This window comes from Balaenoptera musculus, chromosome 2 (genome assembly GCF_009873245.2).
Source record: "Balaenoptera musculus isolate JJ_BM4_2016_0621 chromosome 2, mBalMus1.pri.v3, whole genome shotgun sequence".
In the NCBI taxonomy this organism is placed as follows: Eukaryota; Metazoa; Chordata; class Mammalia; order Artiodactyla; family Balaenopteridae; genus Balaenoptera; species Balaenoptera musculus.
The window spans coordinates 63,510,390-63,533,416 of record NC_045786.1 but is presented as its reverse complement, the minus strand read 5'-3'; the positions used below and the strand labels follow the sequence as shown (position 1 = coordinate 63,533,416).

Sequence of the window (23,027 nt, the reverse complement as noted above, 5' to 3'; positions counted from 1 at the left end):
CTCTCTGTAGTCCAGCTTGTAAACAAATAGTAAATAACAATAAAATTAGAATATATCTACAATGAATGAAGTTTTCCAGCTTCTCTGTGCTTCTGGACATATTTTTCCACTTTTCAGTGCATCTACCTAATTAGTGACAAATATCAGGTCATAGTGGTCTTATCCGGTCATAGCTTACAGTTTAATTCTGTTCAGATATGCTGGGCCATTGAAGAAAAATGCTCTTCAACATAGAAGTTGCCTCTGCTTCTCACATTAGTTAATATCTTAATGTTGAAATTAGTTATCCCATCCTGTGGTAGTTGGAGGAAAACGTAATGAAAGCCTTTTGGAAACATGTGCTAATAGCCACTGGCCACCAGTGTAGCATAGTGTTCCTCATAAAGGAGAGCTGATAGATGAAAAGGTGATCTGTCAAACATGTATTTTTTAATACTTTAAGTTTCTTTGTAAATCAATTTATTGAGATGTAATTTACATGTAATAAAATGCACCCATTTTAAGTGTAAAGCTCAGTGAATCTTGACAAACTACACACCCTTGTAATCACCGCCTCAATCATTAACCAGAGAGAGAAACCTGAATGTTTTTCCAGATTCCTCTCTTCCTCACACCCAAATAATTACTAATTTCTGTTCATACTACACTCTGAATTTCTGTAGAACCTATTCCCTCCTCTTTACTCTCATAGCTACTACCTTAGATATGCTTGACCCCTACTTTTTTCACCTCTGTTACTTACTGCAATCTACTTTATAACTGGTTTTTTACTCTTTAACTCTTTTTTTTCTTTTATACCTTCCATAATGTTACTAAGTTATGATTATTCTAATCACATTAGCCCCCTACCTTGCTTAAAATCCCTTGATGACCCTTCACAGTTCCCATTCTCAGTCATCAATTTCTAAGTAAGAGATTGGCTCATAGTGGCAACTGCCTTGATGACTTAATCAGTTATGAAATATGCATGGAGAAGCAGATTTGTGAAGGGAAGGTGATGAGTTAGTTCACTTAACAATGTGAAAGGAGTAAAAGTTTGCCTTGTGTTTCAGTTTTAAAGTTATCAGAAGCATTTTATTTGATTCTAGCTTTACATAAAAAACTATGAGGGAAGGAGAGAAGCATCTTTCAAACGTTCATCTAAAACACCATAAACTGTTTTGAGATATTTTATATTGATGAAAAAAAGAATTTTATCAATGCTAGGTAGGAAAAATTGCAATATTTGTTCTCATTTATTTATACTCAAAGCAATTATTAAGTCTAAATTCATGAACACTCATTTTATTTGCATATACTAGCCTTTTAAAAAGTGTCTTCCCTAATTCTCAACCACGTCTCAAAAACCATAATGTGTATATGAGTTATGAGATTTACCTTTTAGATTGGTAAAGATAAGCTCTGAGGTAAAATAATTGATAGCAGAGTATCTCTACCTTGAATGGGAGGAAAACATAGAAGAAATATTTAAATATGACAATAAAAAAACATGATGAACTTTATTTTTGCTACAGATATCATCTCAACCTTAATTGTCAAGCATATAAGTTATTTTCTATATCATAAATATTCTATATCCTCTAGTTTTTCTTAACACAGAAAGATATTTAGTATAGTTCCTAAATATAAGTAAAGTAGTCCTAAAGTACTTTTAGGCCTGTTTACATTAGTTACTTGAATAGTCATTAAAGAGAGTGATTCTAATTTAAATGAGTTTTATCATTCTGCTCTGGGGTATTATTTAGAAAAGTGATTATTTCCTTCTTTAAAAAATGAAAGTCCTCAAAAATTAAAAATAAAACTACCATGTGATCCAGCAGTTCTTCTTCTGGGTATTTATCTGGAGAAAATGAAAATAGTAACTCAAAAAGATATAGGCACCCCCATGTTCATTGCAGCATTATTTATAGTAGCCAAGATATGGAAACAACCTAAGTGTCCATTGATGGATAAATGGATAAAGAGAACGTGATAGACACACACACACACACACACACACACACACACACACACACACACACACACACACACACACACACGCACAGTGGAGTATTATTCAGCCATAAGAAAGAATGAGATCTTGCCATTTGCAACTGCATAGATGGACCTTGAGGGCATTATGCTAAGTGAAATAAGTCAGAGAAAGACAAATACCGTATGATCTCACTTATATGTGAAATCTAAAATAAATAAATAAAATGAAATACCAAGCTCATATATATATAAAACAGATTGGGTAAGGGGTGGGTTAAATGGGTGAAGGGTGTCAAAAGGTACAAACTTCCACTTATAGAATAAATAAGTCATGGGGATGTAATGTACAGCGTGTCAACTATAGTTAATACCTTATTTCATATTTGAAGATTGCTAACAGAATAGGTCTTAAAAGTTCTCATCACAAGAAAAAATATTCTGTAACTATGTATGGTAATGGATGTTAACTAGACTTAATCATGGTGAACATTTTGCAGTATATACCAATATTGAATCATGTGTATACCTGAAATTAATACAGTGTTGTATGTCACCTGTACCTCAATAAAAATATGAAAGTCCTGATCAAAATCCCAGCAAGCAGATATTGACAAATGGATTCTAAAGTTTATATGGAAAAGCTAAGACCTAGAATAGCAACATGATACTGAAGGAGAACAAAGTTGGAGGACTGACACTTACCTATTTCAAGACTTACTATAAAGGTACAGTAATCAAGACAGCATGGTATTGGTGAAAGAATGGACACATATATCAATGGAGAAGAATAGAGGGTCCCAAAATAGACCCACACAAATATAGTCAAGCGATCTTTGACAAAGGAGCAAAGGCAATTCAACAGAGAAAGAATAGTCTTTTCAATAAATGGCACTGTAACAATTGGATATTCATATAAAATTGAATCTAGACATAGACCTTATACCTGTTGCAAAATTAACTCAAAGTGGATCATACCTAAATATAAGACACGAAACTATAGAACTTCTAGAAGAAAACTTAAGAGAAAATCTAGGCACTGTTGGGTTTGGCAAGTTTTTAGATACAACACCAAAAGCATGATCCATGAAAGAGAAAATTGATAAGTTGGACATAGTTAAAATAAAAAACTTCTGCCCTGTGAAGGACGCAATTAAGAAAATGAAAAGGCAAGTCAGACTGGGAGAAATATTTGCAAAACATATATCTGATAAAAGACATATTCATGATATGACAAAAAAAACTCTTAAAACTCAACAATAAGGAAACAAAGAGCCCAATTAAAAATGGGCCCAAGAGCTGAAAATTCAGAGAAGATATACCGGTAGCAAATATGCATATGAAAAAATGCTCAACATCTTTGTCATTTGGGAGTTGCCTATTAAAACAATGAGACCACTACAGACCTATTGGAATGACTAAAATTTTTTTAAAACCTGACAAATATGAAATGCTGATAAGAATGTAGAGCCAGTAGGAATGCAAGATGGTACAGCCACTTTGGAAGACAGTTTGATGGTTTCTTAGAAAGCTAAACATAGTCTTACTGTACAATCCAGCAATTGCACTACTGAGTGCAATTCAATACCCAATTGATATGAAAATTTATGTTCACACAAAAACCTGCAGATGAATATTTAAGCCACTTTATTCATAATCACTGAAAACCGGAAGCAACCAAGATGTCTTCAATAGGTGAATGGACAAACTGTGGTACATATAGACAATGGAATATTATTACTCAGTGATTTTTTAAAAAATAGAAGCTATGAAGCCACGGAAAGATACAGATGAACCTTAATTGCATACTGCTAAGTGAAAGAAGTCAGTATGAAAAGGCTACAAACTATAATATATGATTCCAACTGTATGAAATTCTGGAAAAAGCGAAACTATATAGACAGTAAAAGATCAGTGGCTGCCAGAGATTCAGGGAGAGAGGAGGTTGGTTAAATAGGGGATTTTTTAGGGCAATGAAACTATTTTTTATGATACTTTCTTGGTGGATACATGACATTATGCATTTGTCAAAACCCATAGTACTTTACAGCACAAAGAGTGAACTTTAATGTATGCATATTAAAAAAATAATTTAGGAGGTTGGAGGATCCCAGGAAGAAATGAATATAGACTATGACAGGAGATTGTAACTGTATTTCAATTGTATGGAACAACCTTCTTGAAGGTATGAGCAGGGAAGAGTGGGAGGGGAAGGTGCTGACCTAAGTAACTTTGGAAATGAGTCTGTAAGACTAGATGCAAAAGGAATTACACGTTATCATTATGCTTTTGTTAATAAAGTTATTTCCCATGGGGGTACAAATTGAAAATTCTGATACCACTATACATATATTCTGGAATTAATAATTAACTAAATGGATGAGAGATGGTGGGAGCCAGATTTCTCCTTGTTGGAGTAGGAATTTACAGATAAGTAAGGGAAAGAGGCTAGAATGATCCCTTTGGTGATAGATTAGAGTTGGAGACATCAGTTTGAACTCCTGGTTAGCTTAACGTAGACACAGATGGTTTCATAGAGAAATATCGATATACATATACGCACAGGTTGGTATACACACATATATTTCCTTGCTCTGTCATCAGAGGGCCTAAAAGAAATGACACCTAGTAGTAAATAGTACACCTAGCCACTAGATCTTTGTTTCTAATGCCATTCCCCAATAAAGGGAATCATGGCTTCTTGAAGAAATGGCTGATTCTAGGACTGGGGTAGGAAATAAGTCTAGAGAATGAGAAATGAGTCTAGAGAATCTTATAATGCTAGAGAGTAAGGAAGTGCTTACAAAAACAAAAAATCCATGTTAATAGGGGTATGTCAAATGGACATAGGAGCCAACTGAAAGAGGTCCAATGGCCAAAGCTGGTACAATTTGAACAATAAAATAAGTAAACTAGTACTGGATTATAACCCAAAGAATGAAATGAAATGTCCATGAATCAAAACTGATATAAATAAATACACAGGGAAAAGACAAACTCCCTGGGAAGAAGAATTCCAAATAAATTATGTAGATACTGTGCCCTCAATGAGAGGAAACTGAACTTCCACTCCTTAAGTATGGGCTGCACATAATGACCACTTTCCAAAGAATTCAGTATGGAAAGAAGGGGAGGGAAGAATAACTTTACATTGGAGAAACCTGACAAACACTGTTTCAGTTAGGTGATCAAGGTCAACTTCAACAGTGATAAGTCATATTAATTAATAGTATTTACCATAACCCTAATCTCATCATGAAAAAAAAATCAGACAAATTGCAATAGAGGGGCAGCCTACAGAATAACTGATCAGTACTCCTCAAAACTGTCAAGATTATCAAAAATAAGGAAAGTCTAAGAAAATGTCACAGCCAAGAGAAACCTAAGGAGACATCACAACTAAATGTAATGTGGTATCCTGGATGGGATCTTGGAACAGAAAAAGGACACTGTGTAAAAACTAAAGAAATCTGGATAAAATATTGAGTTAGTAAGAATATATCAATATTAGTTCATTAATTGTAAAAAATGTACTATACGAATACAAGATGTTAATAATAGGGGAAACTTGGTGTGGAGCATGTGGGAAGTCTGTACTATCTTCTCAATTTTTCTGTAAATCTAAAACTGTTCTAAAAAATAATGTGTATGAAACAAAACAAAGGTCTCACAGTAATTTGAAGGTCTCACAGTAATCCAGTGGTTTCTGTCTTTCCTGCAGTTTTGAGAGTGTTTGCTGCCTTGCTGATTCTACTTCTCTCTCAGACATCACTTTTGATGGCAATCCAATAGCTCAAGAGTCATGGTACAAGCACACTATCCTTCAGAATATGATGCAGCTGCGCCAGCTAGATATGAAGAGAATCACGGTGAGTGAGAACTCTTCTAAAGTGCTCACCATATTGTTTTAGTTAGCATGGGTTAGAACATTGGGGTGCATATTCTTTGCTTGAAATGCTTCTTATTTTTAATGAACTATGGATTATCATGACTATATACTTCATAATTATAATGACAAATTTTTTACCTCCTATCCGTATTCCCAATTTCGTTGAATTAAATTTCTAGCCTTCTTTTAAAATTAGTCATCATGCTTGTTTTTCATTCTTGCTTAATATCCAGCTAATAATTTACTTTGAAATGAATAAGAATTTCGTTGATAAGTTATATAGTGTAATGGTTAAGAACATGGGTGCTGGAGCCAGACTGCTTGAGTCTGCATCCTGGCTTGACCATTTTCTAGTCATATGACCTTCGACAATCTACTTAACCTTTCTATCTAATTTTCCTCAAGGTAAAATGGGGATCATAATTATATTATGTCATAGGGTTGTTGTCAAGATAAAATGAAGCACTAAACCTTAGAACAGTGTGAGGCTCCCAGGAAGCATAATATGGGGCTATCATCATCATTATTATTATTATTATTATTATTATTATTATTACTATTGATGCTATACCTCTCAAAGTAGCTATCTCATTTTTTATTCATTCTGTCTCCATGGTAGACATTTTCTACACCTAGAAGTTTCGATATGGCTCCTGATCTAAGTGAAATGCCGCATGTAATAATACCCCTCCTTTTAGGTGTACAATGCACATTAGCATACTTTAGACTCCAAGAAGTGCTGTAATAAAGAAACTTGCCTTAATTTGTTTCATTGCATCCCAGATTTATTTGAACATTTTATGATCTCAGAAGATATCTGTTAATGATCTCATTTTGATAATCTCTGACCTAGAAAAATATCCTAAACCTCCACTGTTTTCTTACTTCTAGACTCTGCTAATTTTGATGTGGATTCTTTTTTTTTTTTTTTTTTTTTCCCACACCTTAGTTCCCCGACCAGGGACTGAGCTTGTACCCTCGGCAGTGAAAGCTCGGAGTCCTAACTACTGCCAGGGAATTCCCTGATATGGATTCTGAGTGATCAGCTAGGTTTATTCAATTGCCAGTTGACTCATTGCCTGTCCACTGGTTTCACACTGTGGCCCATTCACATTTCTACCTCAGCAATATCATGGACACCTAGGGTGGCTAACAGACAAAGTGTTGATGAATTTGTAAATACCAGCAGTCTTCTGGGGTTCCACCTCTCTCTGTTCCAGCGTGGAGGAAAGGTTCTTTGTCCTCTCAGTTTATTTGGATCTATACTGGCAACTCTGTCTTGTACTTTTACCCTTATCTCCAGGTCTTTCTTAATTCAGCATCTTTGTTACTTCTAATTGATCTTCCTGATGAGGTTGCAAGGAACAGGGTGAGAAAAGAAGCTAACCAATTAAATAAATTAGTAATTATATAGTATGTTTCTCATGTGAATTAATGCCAGTCTTGTCTACTCAACTAATGTACATAGTCCTTGAGGGTAGAAGCCATTCTTTGTCTTCCTTGCCTGATACATGCAGATGTTCTATACATGTTTATTTCCTTTCCTTCTCTATCTCACACAATGCTGAGAATGTAGTAATGTTCAGTAAAGCCTTGTTGGTTGAGTGAAGTTTACGTACTTCCATGCCTTAAATAAAGGAGAACAATATTGTCTATAATTACTGTCCGTGTACATTCCCTAGGATGTGTTTGCTTGGTAAGGAAATGAGGAAAATCACCTGGGATGGGAACAGGGCCAGCTCTTCTGCTAATACAGAGCAGTAATCCCTGCACATCTGCTCTTCCACTGTTTAATGCTAGAAATTTAAAATTTTTTAAATGGAAATAATCTCAAAGTTACAGAAAAGTTATAAGTACAGGACAAAGAACTTTTGTTCCTGAACCATCTGAGAGTAAGCTGCTGACTCAATTCCCCAACCTCCCTGAACACTTCAGTATGTATTTCTTGCGAGCAAAGACATTCTCTCATGTAAACACAATATAACCAACAAAATCAGGAAATAAACATTGAATAATTGCTAGTGTGTAATCCTCACACCACATTCAAATTTTACCAGTTGTATTAATAACGTTCTGTGGGGCGAAATGATCCAGTTTGGAATTATACGTTGCACAGAGGTACATTTTATTGTCATGTCTCTATTGTCACCATTTTTCAGGAACAGTTCCCTAGTCTTTCCTTGACTTTCATGGCTTTGACATTTATGAAGATTATAGGTCAGTTATTTTGTAGAATGACCCTTAATTCGGATTTTATTTGATGTTTCCTGACTGTTAATTATTTGTTATAGACTTCTGGCATAAATATCACAGAAGTGATTTTGCATTCCTCTCACTGCATCCTATCAAGTGATATGTAATTTATATTTATCTCTTTATTGACGTTGTTCGCTTTAAGATGTTGTCTGCCAGGCTTCTGCACGTGAAGTTATTCTTGTTCCCTTTTCTTTCGGTGTTCTGAGACTCAGTTTCCAGTGGGGTGGGGGCAGGGTTCCCCACAGCTCCAATGAGAAATTCTCAGAATACCATCTCAGTGTCTAAGATTTCAATTCAATTCTGACACTGTCTACCTGGAAGGTAGCACCAGATTCCACAGGTTGAGGACTCAGTCCTGTAAGACTGCACACGCACCCTTCTCCCCCCCCCCCCCCCCCCCGACCAGATGCCAGTAACAAGTCCAGGTTGTTAACTGTACTTCCAACCCCCTGGCTATAAATCAGAGGTTCCCACAACCCCCTCTCCTCAGGTTTGATTAATTTGCAAGAGCGGCTTACAGAACTCAGAGAAACATTTTACTTACTAGGTCACCAGTTTATTGTAAAAGGATATAACTCAGGAACTGCCATATGGAAAAGATGCGTAGGGCAAGGTATGTGGGAAGGGACACGGAGCTTCTAAGCACACCACTCTCCCCAAATCTCTAGGTTTCACCAACCCTGAAGCTCTCTGAACCTGTCCCTTTGGAGTTTTTATGGAGGCTTCATTACATAGTCATGATTTATTATAGCATCGGTCATTGGCAATTTCTTCTTTTTTAATAAATTTATTTATTTCATTTATTTATTTTTGGCTGCGTTGGGTCTTCGTTGCCACGCGGGCTTTCTCTAGTTGCGGCGAGCGGGGGTTACTCTTCATTGTGGTGCGTGGGCTTCTCATTGTGGCGGCTTCTCTTGCTGCGGAGCACCAGCTCTAGGAACGCGGGCTTCAGTAGTTGTGGCACGTGGGCTCAGTAGTTGTGGCACACGGGCTCTAGAGCACAGGCTCAGTAGTTGTGGCCCACGGGCTTAGTTGCTCTGTGGCATGTGGGATCTTCCCAGACCAGGGCTCGAACCCGTATCCCCTGCATTGGCAGGCGGATTCTTAACCACTGCGCCACCAGGGAAGCCCAGCCATTGGCAGTCAATTCAACCTCCAGCTCCTCGTCTCTCCCTGGAGGTCTGGGAGTGGGATGGGAAGTTCCAACCCTCTAATTGCCTGGTTGGTTCTCCTGGCAACCAGCCTCCATCCTTAGATGGGGTCCAAAGTCACCTCATTAACAAAACAAAAGACACCTTTATCACTCTCCACACTTAGGAAATTCCTAGGGTTTTGGGAGCTGTGAACCAGAAACTGGGATGAAGACCAAATATATATTTCTTATAATAAATCACAGTATCACACCTTTATAATTCCATACCTCATAAAAATTTCAACTTAATAACTTATTCATATCGGTATAGACTCATGGTGTTCTGACTCACCTTTTGTTTATACCTTTTTAGTAACTTTAGTTTGGAAAGAATATACCTTTTAAAAGACTTTCTATTAATTTGCCAACATGGGCTAGTGTTGACAAACACTAGCCCATGAGCGGGCCACCTGTTTTTGTAAATAAAGTTGTGTTAGAACACAGTCATATCCATACATTTATATATTATTTGTATCTGCTTTGATGCTACAGTGGCAGAATTGAACAGTTGTTAAAGAAACTATATGGCCTACAACCCTAAAATATTTGCCACCTGGCTGGCAAATTTTGCTGATACCAGTTCTATAACTATTTTTCTCTTTAAAGATATCTTTTGATTAAGTTTTATGTAATTTACCATATGGACATTCTAGCTGGGGTGGATTACACAAATATTTAATGAACTTCTATGCACTGGGGCTATGGTTCCCCAAACGGCATTCCAAGGATACTGCAGTGAACTCAGAGGGGCACTGTGGAATATTTATAATTTTCAAGCAAAACACAATGATATTTTATATCCGTGAGACACTGAGAAAATTACTAGCTTAAGGTAGTTTACCATTTCAACATTAGGTCACAGTATATTTCTCTCTATGGCATTATATCCTGGCAAGGCTGACCTTTCAGTGGTTGCGATAAAAACAAATACCATGCCAAAATCAATATAGAGCAGGAAATGAAGGTGACAGTGTCCAATCTAATTCTAATGTTTGAGAACTTGTGTAATGCCTTGCAGACACACACATTTCATTAGTAAGTACTTGTGGTTATTCAAGAATGGTATTTTTTTCTTTAATTTAAAAGTATTTTTTTCAAATGGCTACTAAGTTGCTAGAACATGAATACTTATTAAGTTGTTTACTAACTACTTAGTAAACAGAGCTGTAACATATTTCTTTTGACCTAAAGTCACCATGAAAAAATTCCTGAGACATTCTTAGGCACCTTGAACTGAAGTTTCTGCACTGGGGTATGTATTAGACTCTAGAGATGACAAGATCAGAATCATAATTCAGGCCCTCAAGTTACTTACAGTCAAGTACAGAGGCAGGCATGCAGCCAGATTATAATGCAAAACGACAAGCTAGTTAGATGAGCTCAATCAATAGATATGTATGTGTTTACACACACACACACACACACACACACACACACACACACACACACACACACACACGGCACGATGATATCAAAGAGCAAAGCCCTCCTATGTCTACTGGAGAAACAGGAAAAGTTCCAAAGGAGAAAATACTTGACTTGAGACTTGAAGAGGGGCAAAGAAGAAGGAGGTTGCATCAGTGGAAAGTGTTCCAGGGAGAGAGAAGGTGGGCAAAATGCAGACGGGTGTGAGAATACAGCAACTGATAGCAGTTCAACATGGCTGAGCACTGACTGTACATGGGGGAGAAGAGCAAGAGGAAAAGGATGTATGACCAGCAAAGGCTGGGTCATGAAGGGCATTTTATGCCATAGGAAAGAGTGTAGATTTTTGTGTTGAACATAGGAAATCCTTAAAGAGTTTTAAGATACTTAAATTGGATTAGTCTATTGAAAAGTTTATCTGAGTAGCAGCCCAGAGGATGAATTGTGGAGGATAGAATGGGTGATAAAGTGAGAAGCAGGGAGGTTAGTCAGGATAAGAGCTTCTGGGGGTCTGATCCAGAGGAATGGCAAGAGATAATATGATATCAAAAGATAATGTGACTTCCTGGCCTCAATTCCTATTTTGCTTTTGTTATCTCTGTTAAGAAGAATGGCTTTTAGTCAGTAGAGAGAAGAAATAAATATTAATAAAGTGAAAGTAAAGCCTAGGATAGGTGAATAAAAAGTTTGAATCCAGACCCATTTAGATCAGGGGCTGGCAAACTTTATCTGTAAAGGGCCTGTTAGTAAATATTTTAGGGTTTTGGGGCTATACAGTCTCTGTTGAAAACTATTCAACTCTCTCATTGTGATGTGAAAGCAGGCATGGACAACACATAAATGAGTGAGCATGGATCTGTTCCAATAAAACTTTATTTACAGAAAAAAAGGTGGCATACTGGATTTGGCCTGTGGGGTAGAATTTGCCAATCTTCGATCAAGAGCAATGGATAAATGTAGTGAATAAATTGCTGGGCCTTTGAAAGTTATATCTGGGAAGTAGTATAGAATAGTAGAGTAGCTGAAAGATCAGATGAACTAATCTGTCTTTGTATCATGGAAAGAAAAAATATTGTAACAATAAACTTAAATGTAGATTATGAAAGAAATCTAAACTGGATTATTAGAAGATGGGTTGTGAGTACTTAAGGAATTGATCACCAGGAGGCAGCATTAGTTCACAAAAAACAATTTGTGCCCTACAAAATTAGGTTACTGTTTTAGATATTATAAACAGACCCTTTCAGAAGAGTGCTATAGAGAGACAGTGTTTTGTTATTTAGGCAAAACATTGGACAGAGTCTTTTATGATGGCGTGTTGAGTAAGTTGTATGACAACATGGTTAAGTGGATTTGTGATTCAGGTATACCTACGGAACAGAAAGTAATGGATTAATGCCAGCCTGCAGAGAAATCTGTACTGGCGTGCTGTGAGGCTTTTTCTTCAAGCTTATTCTCTTCAACATTTTTGAACGTTGACTAGTTGAGAACATTTATATTATTCTGATAAAATATGTAAATGACAAACTGGAAAAGTTAGAGATCCTGATGTACTGGTTGATCAAATCAGAATCCAAAAGTAGCTCAATAATCTAAAACAAGGTTTGGCAAACTACAGTCTGTGGGCCAAATCCATCCCACAGCCTGTTTTTTTCTTTTTACAGCTCTCAAGCTATGAATGGTTTTTATATTTGTGAAGCATTGTGAAAAAAGAAAAAGAATATGCAATAGGGATTTTATATGGATCACAAAGCTTAAAATATTTACCATCTGGCCCTTTACAGAAAAAGTTTGCCGACTTCTAGTCTATAAATATAAGCAGAATTTAGCAAGATAAAAAATAGAGAAATAGAAAATTCTGGACCTTACTGCACAACAAGAAACGTAACAATTCTCAGCCAAATGCAGGGTTTTGGGAAATGAGACTTAGCATATTTGAAAAAGACTTGCATTGGAATCGATAAGTTCAAATTGAGTTAATTATGAGATATGATTGTTAGAAGTTAATATAGTTTAAAACAATATTCATTTATAGAAATAGAGAATTCAGAAAAATGGACAATAGTCCCCTTTTTTTCTTTAACGGTCAAATTACACCTGAACTATTAGTTTTAGAAGGGTGATCACAAACTGGAAGTATTTCCAGAGAACCTGGCACAATTCGTTGACAACGGAGAAGATATTATAGTAGTCTTCAAATATTTTTACAACTGTCCAAAAAAGGAGAGAATAGACATATTTGGAGGGGCTAGAAGAAGGACCATGGTATAGAAAATTCCGCCTCCCAGAATTTTTTATTTCCAAGGCAGTGTTTTGTGAATGCAGGTGCTATTCTCACAGTTCTGAAATGGACACAGTGTCTAAAGTTTTCACCTCAAACTCACATTTAGTTGGCTTCATATGAACTTGTTTACAATTTGCCCTCCAAAAAATGCAGTAGCCTATCTGAGATAGAGGTGAGTCTCCTGTCGTGGTAGCCATTACTAAGGCTCACCCATGCGTTCTTGTTCTCCTCTTTTTAACAGGTGGAAAGATGATATTTCCCTTTCCCTTGGAGTTAAACGTGGTCGTGCAGCTTGCTTTGGCCAATGAAATGTGAGCAGAAGTAATGTACATAATTTTCAGACAGAAGCATTTAAAAGCTAAAGTGAGATTTTCCATGCTTTTCTCCCATGCAGTGGTCATTGTGGAATCATACATTGAGTCGAACATGCCATCAGGTCATAGTACCCAGGAATACTTAGCCACTACATGGAGAACAGTTGCAGTGTTCTTTGCATGATCAAGAAATAAAATTTTCTTATTGTAAGCTAGTGTGAGTTTTAAAGTTGTTATGGCAGTATAACCTAGCCTGTTCTGGCTCCCCTCCCCACCGAAGTATAATATAGCTATTATCCGTGGGCCAGTAGAAGTCAGGTGACATGGCTTCTAATCTTCACTCTGACATTAACTGTGACCCTGGGAAATCAGTTTTGTCTGTAAAAACAAAAAGATTGAATGAAAAATATGGGCCATTCTCTTCTAGACAGAAACTCTGTAATTTTAAATCTGTTTTAATATTTAGTGTAGTCAAGGAAAACAATGTTTTGTATAACTATCTATTCTAAAGTATATGGTTAAAACCTCACATTGCCATTGTTTTTAAAATTCCACATAATAAATTGCTGCCTATATTAGGACTGCTATTATTTATTTGCAGCAAAATGTCTTCTCATATAATATATGCATTGTTTTAGAGCCTCAATAAGCTGCTAACAATATAATCTAAGTTATTAAACACCTATTAAATCACTGCACTTCCTAATTAATTAGAAATCATTTCTGTATTGGGTCTTCATGACAAACTGAAGTAAGGAAAAAAGTGTATGTATATTTTTAGTCCCAGATAGATCCCTTTCTTTTGTTACATAAAGGATATGGCTTTTGTCCCAGACGTTGGACTATTATCATGAAGATGCCAGAATTTTACAATTTTTTTCCTTCTTACCAACAGACTTATAACTTATCTTTACAATTAGAGGTTTATTTTTGTTTCTAAGTTTAGTTACTCTATAATTATTTGGGCTGAAATATAGTCATCAGATGTATAACTTTTTAAAAGCACTCAATATTTGAATTGATTTGGCATATATCCAGTTTTCCTAGGTTTAGCTTTCCTTTTAAAGTCGTACTGCCTTTAATAGAAGCTCAAATTCTTTTTGAAAATCTGATGAAATCATCTCTTAAGTATGTGTAGTACGTGATCCATACAGTTTCTAGTACCGTTAAAATTGCTCTTTGAAAAACCAATCTGTTTCTAGTTCACATTCAATACATGAGTCAACAATAGAACATCAACATATTTTGTTATTTTAAAAAGTTTTTTTCTGAAACAGGTTATACTTAATAGGTACTAAATCAGCATCGACTGAGCAAAAGAGTTTAATATGCTTATTAATCCAGCTATTCTATAAAGCTAGTAATCAAGGTTCTGAATTTCATTTTTAGTTTATTTCTCCTCATTACCTCTATTCAGCCTTTAAATATTAAGAATAACTATTTTCCAAATTGTAAAATATACTTTATTTATTTATTTATTTATTTAAAATCTTTATTGGAGTATAATTGCTTTACAATGGTGTGTTAGTTTCTGCTTTATAATAAATTGAATCAGCTATACATATACATATATCCCCATATCTCTTCCCTCTTGCATCTCCTTCCCACCCACCCTCCCCATCCCACCCCTCTAGGTGGTCACAAAGCACCGAGCTGATCTCCCTGTGCTATGTGGCTGCATCTCACTAGCTATCTATTTTACATTTGGTAGTGTATATATGTCCATGCCACTCTCTCACTTCGTCCCAGCTTACCCTTCCCCCTCCCCATATCCTCAAGTCCATTCTCTACATCTGCATCTTTATTCCTGTCCTGCCCCTAGGTTCTTCAGAACCTTTTCTTTTTTTTTTTTTTTAGATTGCATATATATGTGTTAGCATACGGTACTTGTTTTTCTCTTTCTGACTTACTTCACTCTGTATGACAGACTCTAGGTCCATCCACCTCACTACAAATAACTCAATTTCGTTTCTTTTTATGGCTGAGTAATATGCTTATATATATGTGCCACATCTCCTTTATCCATTCATCTGTCGATGGACACTTAGGTTGCATCCATATCCTGGCTATTGTAACTAGAGCTGCAATGAACATTTTGGTACATGACTCTTTTTGAAGTATGGTTTTCTCAGGGTACATGCCCGGTAGTGGGATTGCTGGGTCGTATGGTAGTTCTATTTTGAGTTCTTTAAGGAACCTCCATACTGTTCTCCATAGTGGCTGTATCAATGTACATTCCCACCAACAGTGCAAGAGGGTTCCCTTTTCTTCACACCCTCTCCAGCATTTATTGTTTGTAGATTTTTTGATGATGGCCATTCTGACTGGTGTGAAGTCATACCTCATTGTAGTTTTGATTTGTATTTCACTAATGATTAGTGATGTTGAGCATCCTTTCATATGTTTGTTGGAAATCTGTATATCTTCTTTGGAGAAATGTCTATTTAGGTCTTCTGCCCATTTTTGGATTGGGTTGTTTGTTTTTTTTGATATTGAGCTGCTTGTAAATTTTGGAGATTAATCATTTGTCAGTTGCTTCATTTGCAAATATTTTCTCCCATTCTGAGGGTTGTTTTTTCGTCTTGTTTATGGTTTCCATTGCTGTGCAAAAGCATTAAGTTTCATTAGGTCCCATTTGTTTATTTTTGCTTTTATTTCCATTCCTCTAGGAGGTGGGTCAAAAAGGATCTTGCTGAGATTTATGTCATAGAGTGTTCTGCCTATGTTTTCCTCTAAGAGTTTTACACTGTCTGGCCTTACATTTAGGTCTTTAATCCATTTTGAGTTTATTTTTGTGTATGGTGTTAGTGAGTGTTCTAATTTCATTCTTTTACATGTAGCTGTCCAGTTTTCCCCGCACCACTTATTGAAGAGGCTGTCTTTTCTCCATTGTATATTTTTGCCTCCTTTATCAAAGATAAGGTGACCATATGTGCGTGGGTTTATCTCTGAGCTTTCTATCCTGTTCCATTGATCTATATTTCTGTTTTTATGCCAGTACCATACTGTCTTGATTACTGCAGCTTTGTAGTATAGTCTGAAGTCCGGGAGCCTGATTCCTCCAGCTCCGTTTTTCTTTCTCAAGGTTGCTTTGGCTATATGGGGTCTTTTGTGTTTCCATATAAATTGTGAAATTTCTTGTTCTAGTTCTGTGAAAAATGCCACTGGTAGTTTGATAGGGATTGCATTGAATCTGTAGATTGCTTTGGGTAGTATAGTCATTTTCACAATGTTGATTCTTCCAATCCAAGAACATGGTATATCTCTCCATCTGTTGGTATCATCTTTAATTTCTTTCATCAGTGTCTTACAGTTTTCTGCATACAGGTATTTTGTCTCCCTAGGTAGGTTTATTCCTAGGTATTTTATTCTTTTTGTTGCAGTGGGAAATGGGAGTGTTTCCTTAATTTCTCTTTCAGATTTTTCATCATTAGTGTATAGGAATGCAAGAGATTTCTTTGCATTACTTTTGTATTCTGCTGCTTTACCAGATTCATTGATTAGCTCTAGTAGTTTTCCGGTAGCATCTTTAGGATTCTCTATGTATAGTGTCATGTCATCTGCAAACAGTGACAGCTTTACTTCTTCTTTTCCGATTTGGATTCCTTTTATTTCTTTTACTTCTCTGATTGCTGTGGCTAAAACTTCCAAAACTATGTTGAATAATACTGCTGAGACTGGACAACCTTGTTTGTTCCTGATCTTAGTGAAAATGGTTTCAGTTTTTCACCATTGAGAATGATGTTGGCTGTGGGTTTGTCATATATGGCCATTATTATGTTGAGGTAAGTTCCCTCTATGCCTACTTTCTGGAGGGTTTTTGTCATAAATGGGTGTTGAATTTTGTCGAAAGCTTTCTCTGCATGTATTGAGATGATCATATGGTTTTTCTCCTTCAATTTGTTAATATGGTGTATCACATTGATTGATTTGCGTATATTGAAGGATCCTTGCACTCCTGGGATAAACCCCACTTGATCATGGTGTATGATCCTTTGAATGTGCTGTTGGATTCTGTTTGCTAGTATTTTGCTGAGGATTTTGCATCTATGTTCATCAGTGATATTGGCCGGTAGTTTGCTTTGAGACATCTTTGTCTGGTTTTGGTATCAGGGTGATGGTGGCCTCATAGAATGAATTGGGAGTGTTCCTCCCTCTGCTATATTTTGGAAGAGTTTGAGAAGGATGGGTGTTAGCTCTTCTCTAAATGTTTGATAGAATTCGCCTGTGAAGCCATCCGGCCCGGGGCTTTTGTTTGTTGGAAGATTATTAATCACAGTCTCAATTTCAGTGCTTGTGATTGGTCGTTTATATTTTCTATTTCTTCCTGGTTCAGTCTCGGAAGGTTGTGCTTTTCTAAGAATTTGTCCATTTCTTCCAGGTTGTCCACTTTATTAGCATATAGTTGCTTGTAGTAATCTCTCATGATCCTTTGTTTTTCTGCAGTGTCTGTTGTTACTTCTCCTGTTTCATTTCTAATTCTATTGATTTGAGTCTTCTCCCTTTTTTTCTTGATGAGTCTGGCTAATGGTTTATAAGTTTTGTTTATCTTCTCAAAGAACAAGCTTTTAGTTTTATTGATCTTTCCTATTGTTTCCTTCATTTCTTTTTCATTTATTTCTGATCTGATCTTTATGATTTCCTTCCTTCTGCTAACTTTAGGGTTATTTTGTTCTTCTTTCTCTAATTGCTTTAGGTGTAAGGTTAGGTTGTTTATTTGAGATGTTTCTTGTTTCTTGAGGTAGGATTGTATTGCTATAAACTTCCCTCTTAGAAGTGCTTTTGCTGCATCCCATAGGTTTTGGGTCGTCGTGTTTTCATTGTCATTTGTTTCCAGATATTTTTTGATTTCTTCTTTGATTTCTTCAGTGATCTGTTGGTTATTTAGTAGCATATTGTTTAGCCTCCATGTGTTTGTATCTTTTACAGATTTTTTCCTGTAATTGATATCTAGTCTCACAGTGTTGTGATCGGAAAAGATACTTGATACGATTTCAATTTTCTTAAATTTACCAAGGCTTGATTTGTGACCAAGATATGATCTATCCTGGAGAATGTTCCATGAGCACTTGAAAAGAAAGTGTATTCTGTTGTTTTTGGATGGAATGTCCTATAAATATCGATTAAGTCCATCTTGTTTAATGTGTCATTTAAAGCTTGTGTTTCCTTATTTATTTTCATTTTGGTTGATCTGTCCATTGGTGAAAGTGGAATGTTAAAGTCCCCTACTATGATTGTGTTACTGTCGACTTCCCCTTTTATGGCTGTCAGCATTTGCCTTACATATTGAGGTGCTCCTATGTTGGGTGCATAAACATTTACAATTGTTATATCTTCTTCTTGGATTGATCCCTTGATCATTATGTAGTGTTCTTCTTTGTCTCTTGTAATAGTCTTTATTTTAAAGTCTATTTTGTCTGATATGAGAATTGCTACTTCAGCTATCTTTTTATTTCCATTTGCATGGAATATCTTTTTCTATCCCCTCACTTTCAGTCTGTATGTGTTTCTAGGTCTGAAGTGGGTCTCTTGTAGACAGCATATATATGGGTCTTCTTTTTGTATCCATTCAGCCAGTCTGTGTCTTAGTTGGAGCATTTAATCCATTTACATTTAAGGTAATTATCAATATGTATGGTCCTATTACCATTTTCTTAATTGTTCTGGGTTTGTTATTGTAGGTCTTTTCCTTCTCTTGTGTTTCCTGCCTAGAGAAGTTCCTTTAGCATTTGCTATAAAGCTGCTTTAGTGGTGCTGAATTCTCTTAGCTTTTGCTTGTCTGTAAAGCTTTTAATTTTCCGCCAAATCTGAATGAGATCCTTGCTGGGTAGAGTAATCTTGGTTGTAGGTTTTTCCCTTTCATCACTTTAAATATGTCCTGCCACTCCCTTCTGGCTTGCAGAGTTTCTGCTGAAAGATCAGCTGTTAACCTTATGGGGATTCCTTTGTATGTTATTTGTTGTTTTTCCCTTGCTGCTTTTAATATTTTTTCTTTGTATTTAATTTTTGATAGTTTGATTAGTATGTGTCTTGGCATGTTTCTCCTTGGATTTATCCTGTATGGGACTCTCTGCACTGCCTGGACTTGATTGACTATTTCCTTTCCCATATTAGGGAAGTTTTCGACTCTAATCTCTTTAATTATTTTCTCAGTCCCTTTCTTTTTCTCCTCTTTTTCTGGGACCCCTATAATTCATATGTTGGTGCGTTTAATGTTGTCCCAGAGGTCTCTGAGACTCTCCTCAATTCTTTTCATTCTTTTTTCTTTATTCTGCTCTGCGGTAATTATTTCCAGTATTTTACCTTCCAGGTCACTTATCTGTTCTTCTGCCTCAGTTATTCTGCTATTGATTCCTTCTAGAGAATTTTTAATTTCATTTATTGTGTTGTTCATCATTGTTTGTTTGCTCTTTAGTTCTTATAGGTCCTTGTTAAATGTTTCTTGTGTTTTCTCCATTCTATTTCCAAGATTTTGGATCATCTTTGCTATCATTACTCTGAATTCTTTTTCAGGTAGACTGCCTATTTCCTCTTCATTTTTTAGGTCTGGTGGGGTTTTGCCTTGCTCCTTCATCTGCTGTGTGTTTCTCTGTCTTCTCATTTTGCTTAACTTACTGTGTTTGGGGTCTCCTTTTTGCAGGCTGCGTGTTCATAGTTCCCGTTGTTTTTGGTGTCTGCCCCCAGTGGCTAAGGTTGGTTCAGTTGTTTGTGTAGGCTTCCTGGTGGAGGGGACTAGTGCCTGTGTTCTGGTGGTTGAGGCTGGATCTCGTCTTTCTGGTGAGCAGGACCACGTCCGGTGCTGTGTTTTGGGGTGTCTGTGACCTTATTTTGATTTTAGGCAGCCTCTGTGCTAATGGGTGGGGTTGTGTTCCTGTCTTGCTAGTTGTTTGGCATAAGGTGTCCAGCATTGTAACTTGCTGGTCATTGAGTGGAGCTGGGTCTTAGCATTGAGATGGAGATCTCTGGGAGAGCATTTGCCATTTGATATTTTGTGGTGCCAGGAGGTCTCTGGTGGACCAATGTCGTGACCTCGGCTCTCCCACCTCAGAGGCACAGGCCTGACACCAGGCTGGAGCATCAAAACCCTGTCAGCCACACAGCTCAGAAGAAAAGGGAGAAAATAAGAAAGAAAAAATAACATAAAGTTATTAAAATAAAAAATACATAATAGTTATTAAAAATAAAAGAAAAATTAAAAAGTAATAAAAAAGAGCAAAAAAAAAAGAAAGGAAGAAGAGAGCAACCAAACCAAAAAACAAATCCACCAGTGATAACAAGCACTAAAAAAGCATACTAATAAAAAAAGAAGAAAAAAAAAGAAACAGACAGATAGAACCCTAGGACAAGTGGTAAAAGCAGAGCTATACAGACAAAATCACACCAAGAAGCATACACATACACACTCACAAAAAGAGAAAAAGCAAAACATACATATATATATATATATATAAAAGAAGAGGAAGAGAGCAACCAAATCAATAAACAAATCTACCAATGATAATAAACTCCATATACTAAACTAGGAAAAACATAATACCAAAAGCAAATTAGATACAGAAGGCAAACCCCAAGTCTACAGTTGCTCCCAACGTCCACCCCCTCAATTATAGGATGATTCGTTGTCTATTCAGGTATTCCACGGATTCAGGGTACATCAAGTTGATTGTGGAGATTTAATCTGTTGCTCCTGAGGCTGTTGGGAGAGATTTCCCTTTCTCTTCTTTGCTTGCACAGCTCCTGGGGTTCAGCTTTGGTTTTGGCCCCGCCTCTGTGTGTAGGTCGCCTGAGGGCATCTGTTCTTCTCTCAGACAGGACGGGGTTAAAGTAGCAGCTGATGAGGGGCTCTGGCTCACTCAGGCCAGGGGGTGGTAGGGGTATGGAATGCGGGGCGAGCCTGTGGCGGCAGAGGCCAGTGTGACGTTGCAACAGCCTGAGGCACACCATGTGTTCTCCCGGGGAAGTTGTTCCTGGATCACAGGATCCTGGCAGTGGCAGGCTGCACAGGCTTCCAGGAGGGGAGGTGTGGATAGTGACCTGTGCTTGCACACAGGCTTGTTGGTGGCTGCAGCAGCAGCCTTAACATTTCATGCCCGTCTCTGGTGTCCGCGCTGATAGCCGCACCTTGCGCCCATCTCTGGAGCTCGTTTAGGCGGTGCTTTGAATCCCCTCTCCTAGCGCACCCCGAAACAATGGTCTCTTGACTCTTGGGCAGTTCCAGACTTTTTCCCAGAGTCCATCCCAGCTAGCTGTGGCTCACTAGCCCCCTTCAGGCTGTGTTCACACAGCCAACCCCAGTCCTCTCCCTACGATCTGACCTCCGAAGCCATAGCCTCAGCTCCCAGCCCCCACCCGCCCCGGCGGGTGAGCAGACAAGCCTCTCAGTCTGGTGAGTGCTGGTCGGCACCGATCCTCTGTGCGGGAATCTCTCCGCTTTGCCCTCTCTACCCCTGTTGCTGCGCTCTCCTCCATGGCTCCAAAGCTTCCCCCCCGCCACTCCCCATCTCCGCCAGTAAAGGGGCTTTCCAGTGTGTGGAAACTTTTCCTCCTTCACAGCTCCCTCCCAGAGGTGCAGGTCCTGTCCCTATTCTTTTGTCCCTGTTTTTTCTTTTTTCTTTTGCCCTATCCAGGTACTTGGGGAGTTTCTTGCCTTTTGGGAAGTCTGAGGTCTTCTGCCAGCATTCAGTAGGTGTTCTGTAGGAGTTGTTCCACAAGTAGTTGTATTTCTGATGTATTTGTGGGGAGGAAGGTGATCTCCACGTCTTACTCCTCCACCATCTTGAAGGTCTCCCTCCGTAAAATATACTTTAAATTCATCAAAAATCACATAAATTTTCATTCCCTTTAAAACAACTAAATCATATGGCAGATTGCTACTAAATTTTGACCTCACCTTTTTCGTCTCTCTAAAATCAGTAAAACACATTTAAATATATCCTTATTATAAAAATACAAACTGCATTCTCACAAATGACTTCTGGTCCTGATCCTGGCTTTGTCACTGGCTGTGTGACCTTGTATAATTTACTAAACTTCTCAGAGTATTCATTTCCTCATTTCTAATATTAGAGTTTTACCGGAGATGCATTCTACTTTCCTTTTTAACTCCATGATAGTTTCTCTTTGTGCATTTTTTATTTACTTCTTTAGTCTAGGTCCTTTCTTTGTTTTCAGAAGCATTTGTAATGGCTCACACCCTAGAATACATATTTGTGATCTGTTTGACCTTCCTTAATTCTAATATAATGTATATACTGATCAGGATAGGCTAGATTATATTACAGTAACAACTTCTCTAACCTCAGTGGATTAAATCCACAAAGTTTATTTCATGCTCATACTGTCAGTCTGCCCATAGTATGTGATCTGGGAACTTTACTCTGTGTTGTCCTCATTCCAGGGCCAAGGCCTTCAAAGTACCCAACCTCTGAAGCTTTGCAAATTCTACAGTAGAGGTGAGAGAGAGAATAGCTATGTCATCATTGTCTGAAATCTTCCACCCAGAAGTAAACACATGTCACTTTTGTTCAAACGACATTGACCAAAGCAAGTCACATGACCTCAACTGACTTCAAAAGGGCATGAAGTGCTATCTCACAATGTGGCCAGGATGTGGGAAGACACAGGAATATTTGATGAACAGCTCTTATGACTATCCATTATATTTTAAATCAAATGTTAACTTCTGGTAGAAGTGTC

The 23,027-nt window shown here is 37.3% G+C and overlaps 1 protein-coding gene across 1 annotated transcript in view; it reads left to right on the top strand.

The window, feature by feature from the left end:
• LRRC49 (leucine rich repeat containing 49) overlaps positions 1 to 23,027 on the top strand; it is a 151,060-nt gene that overhangs the window by 69,487 nt on the left and 58,546 nt on the right. The window contains exons 6-7 of the mRNA XM_036841995.1: positions 5,693 to 5,840; positions 7,164 to 7,229. Of these exons, the coding sequence (XP_036697890.1) occupies positions 5,693 to 5,840; positions 7,164 to 7,229 (214 nt within the window). The remainder of the gene's footprint in view (positions 1 to 5,692; positions 5,841 to 7,163; positions 7,230 to 23,027) is intronic.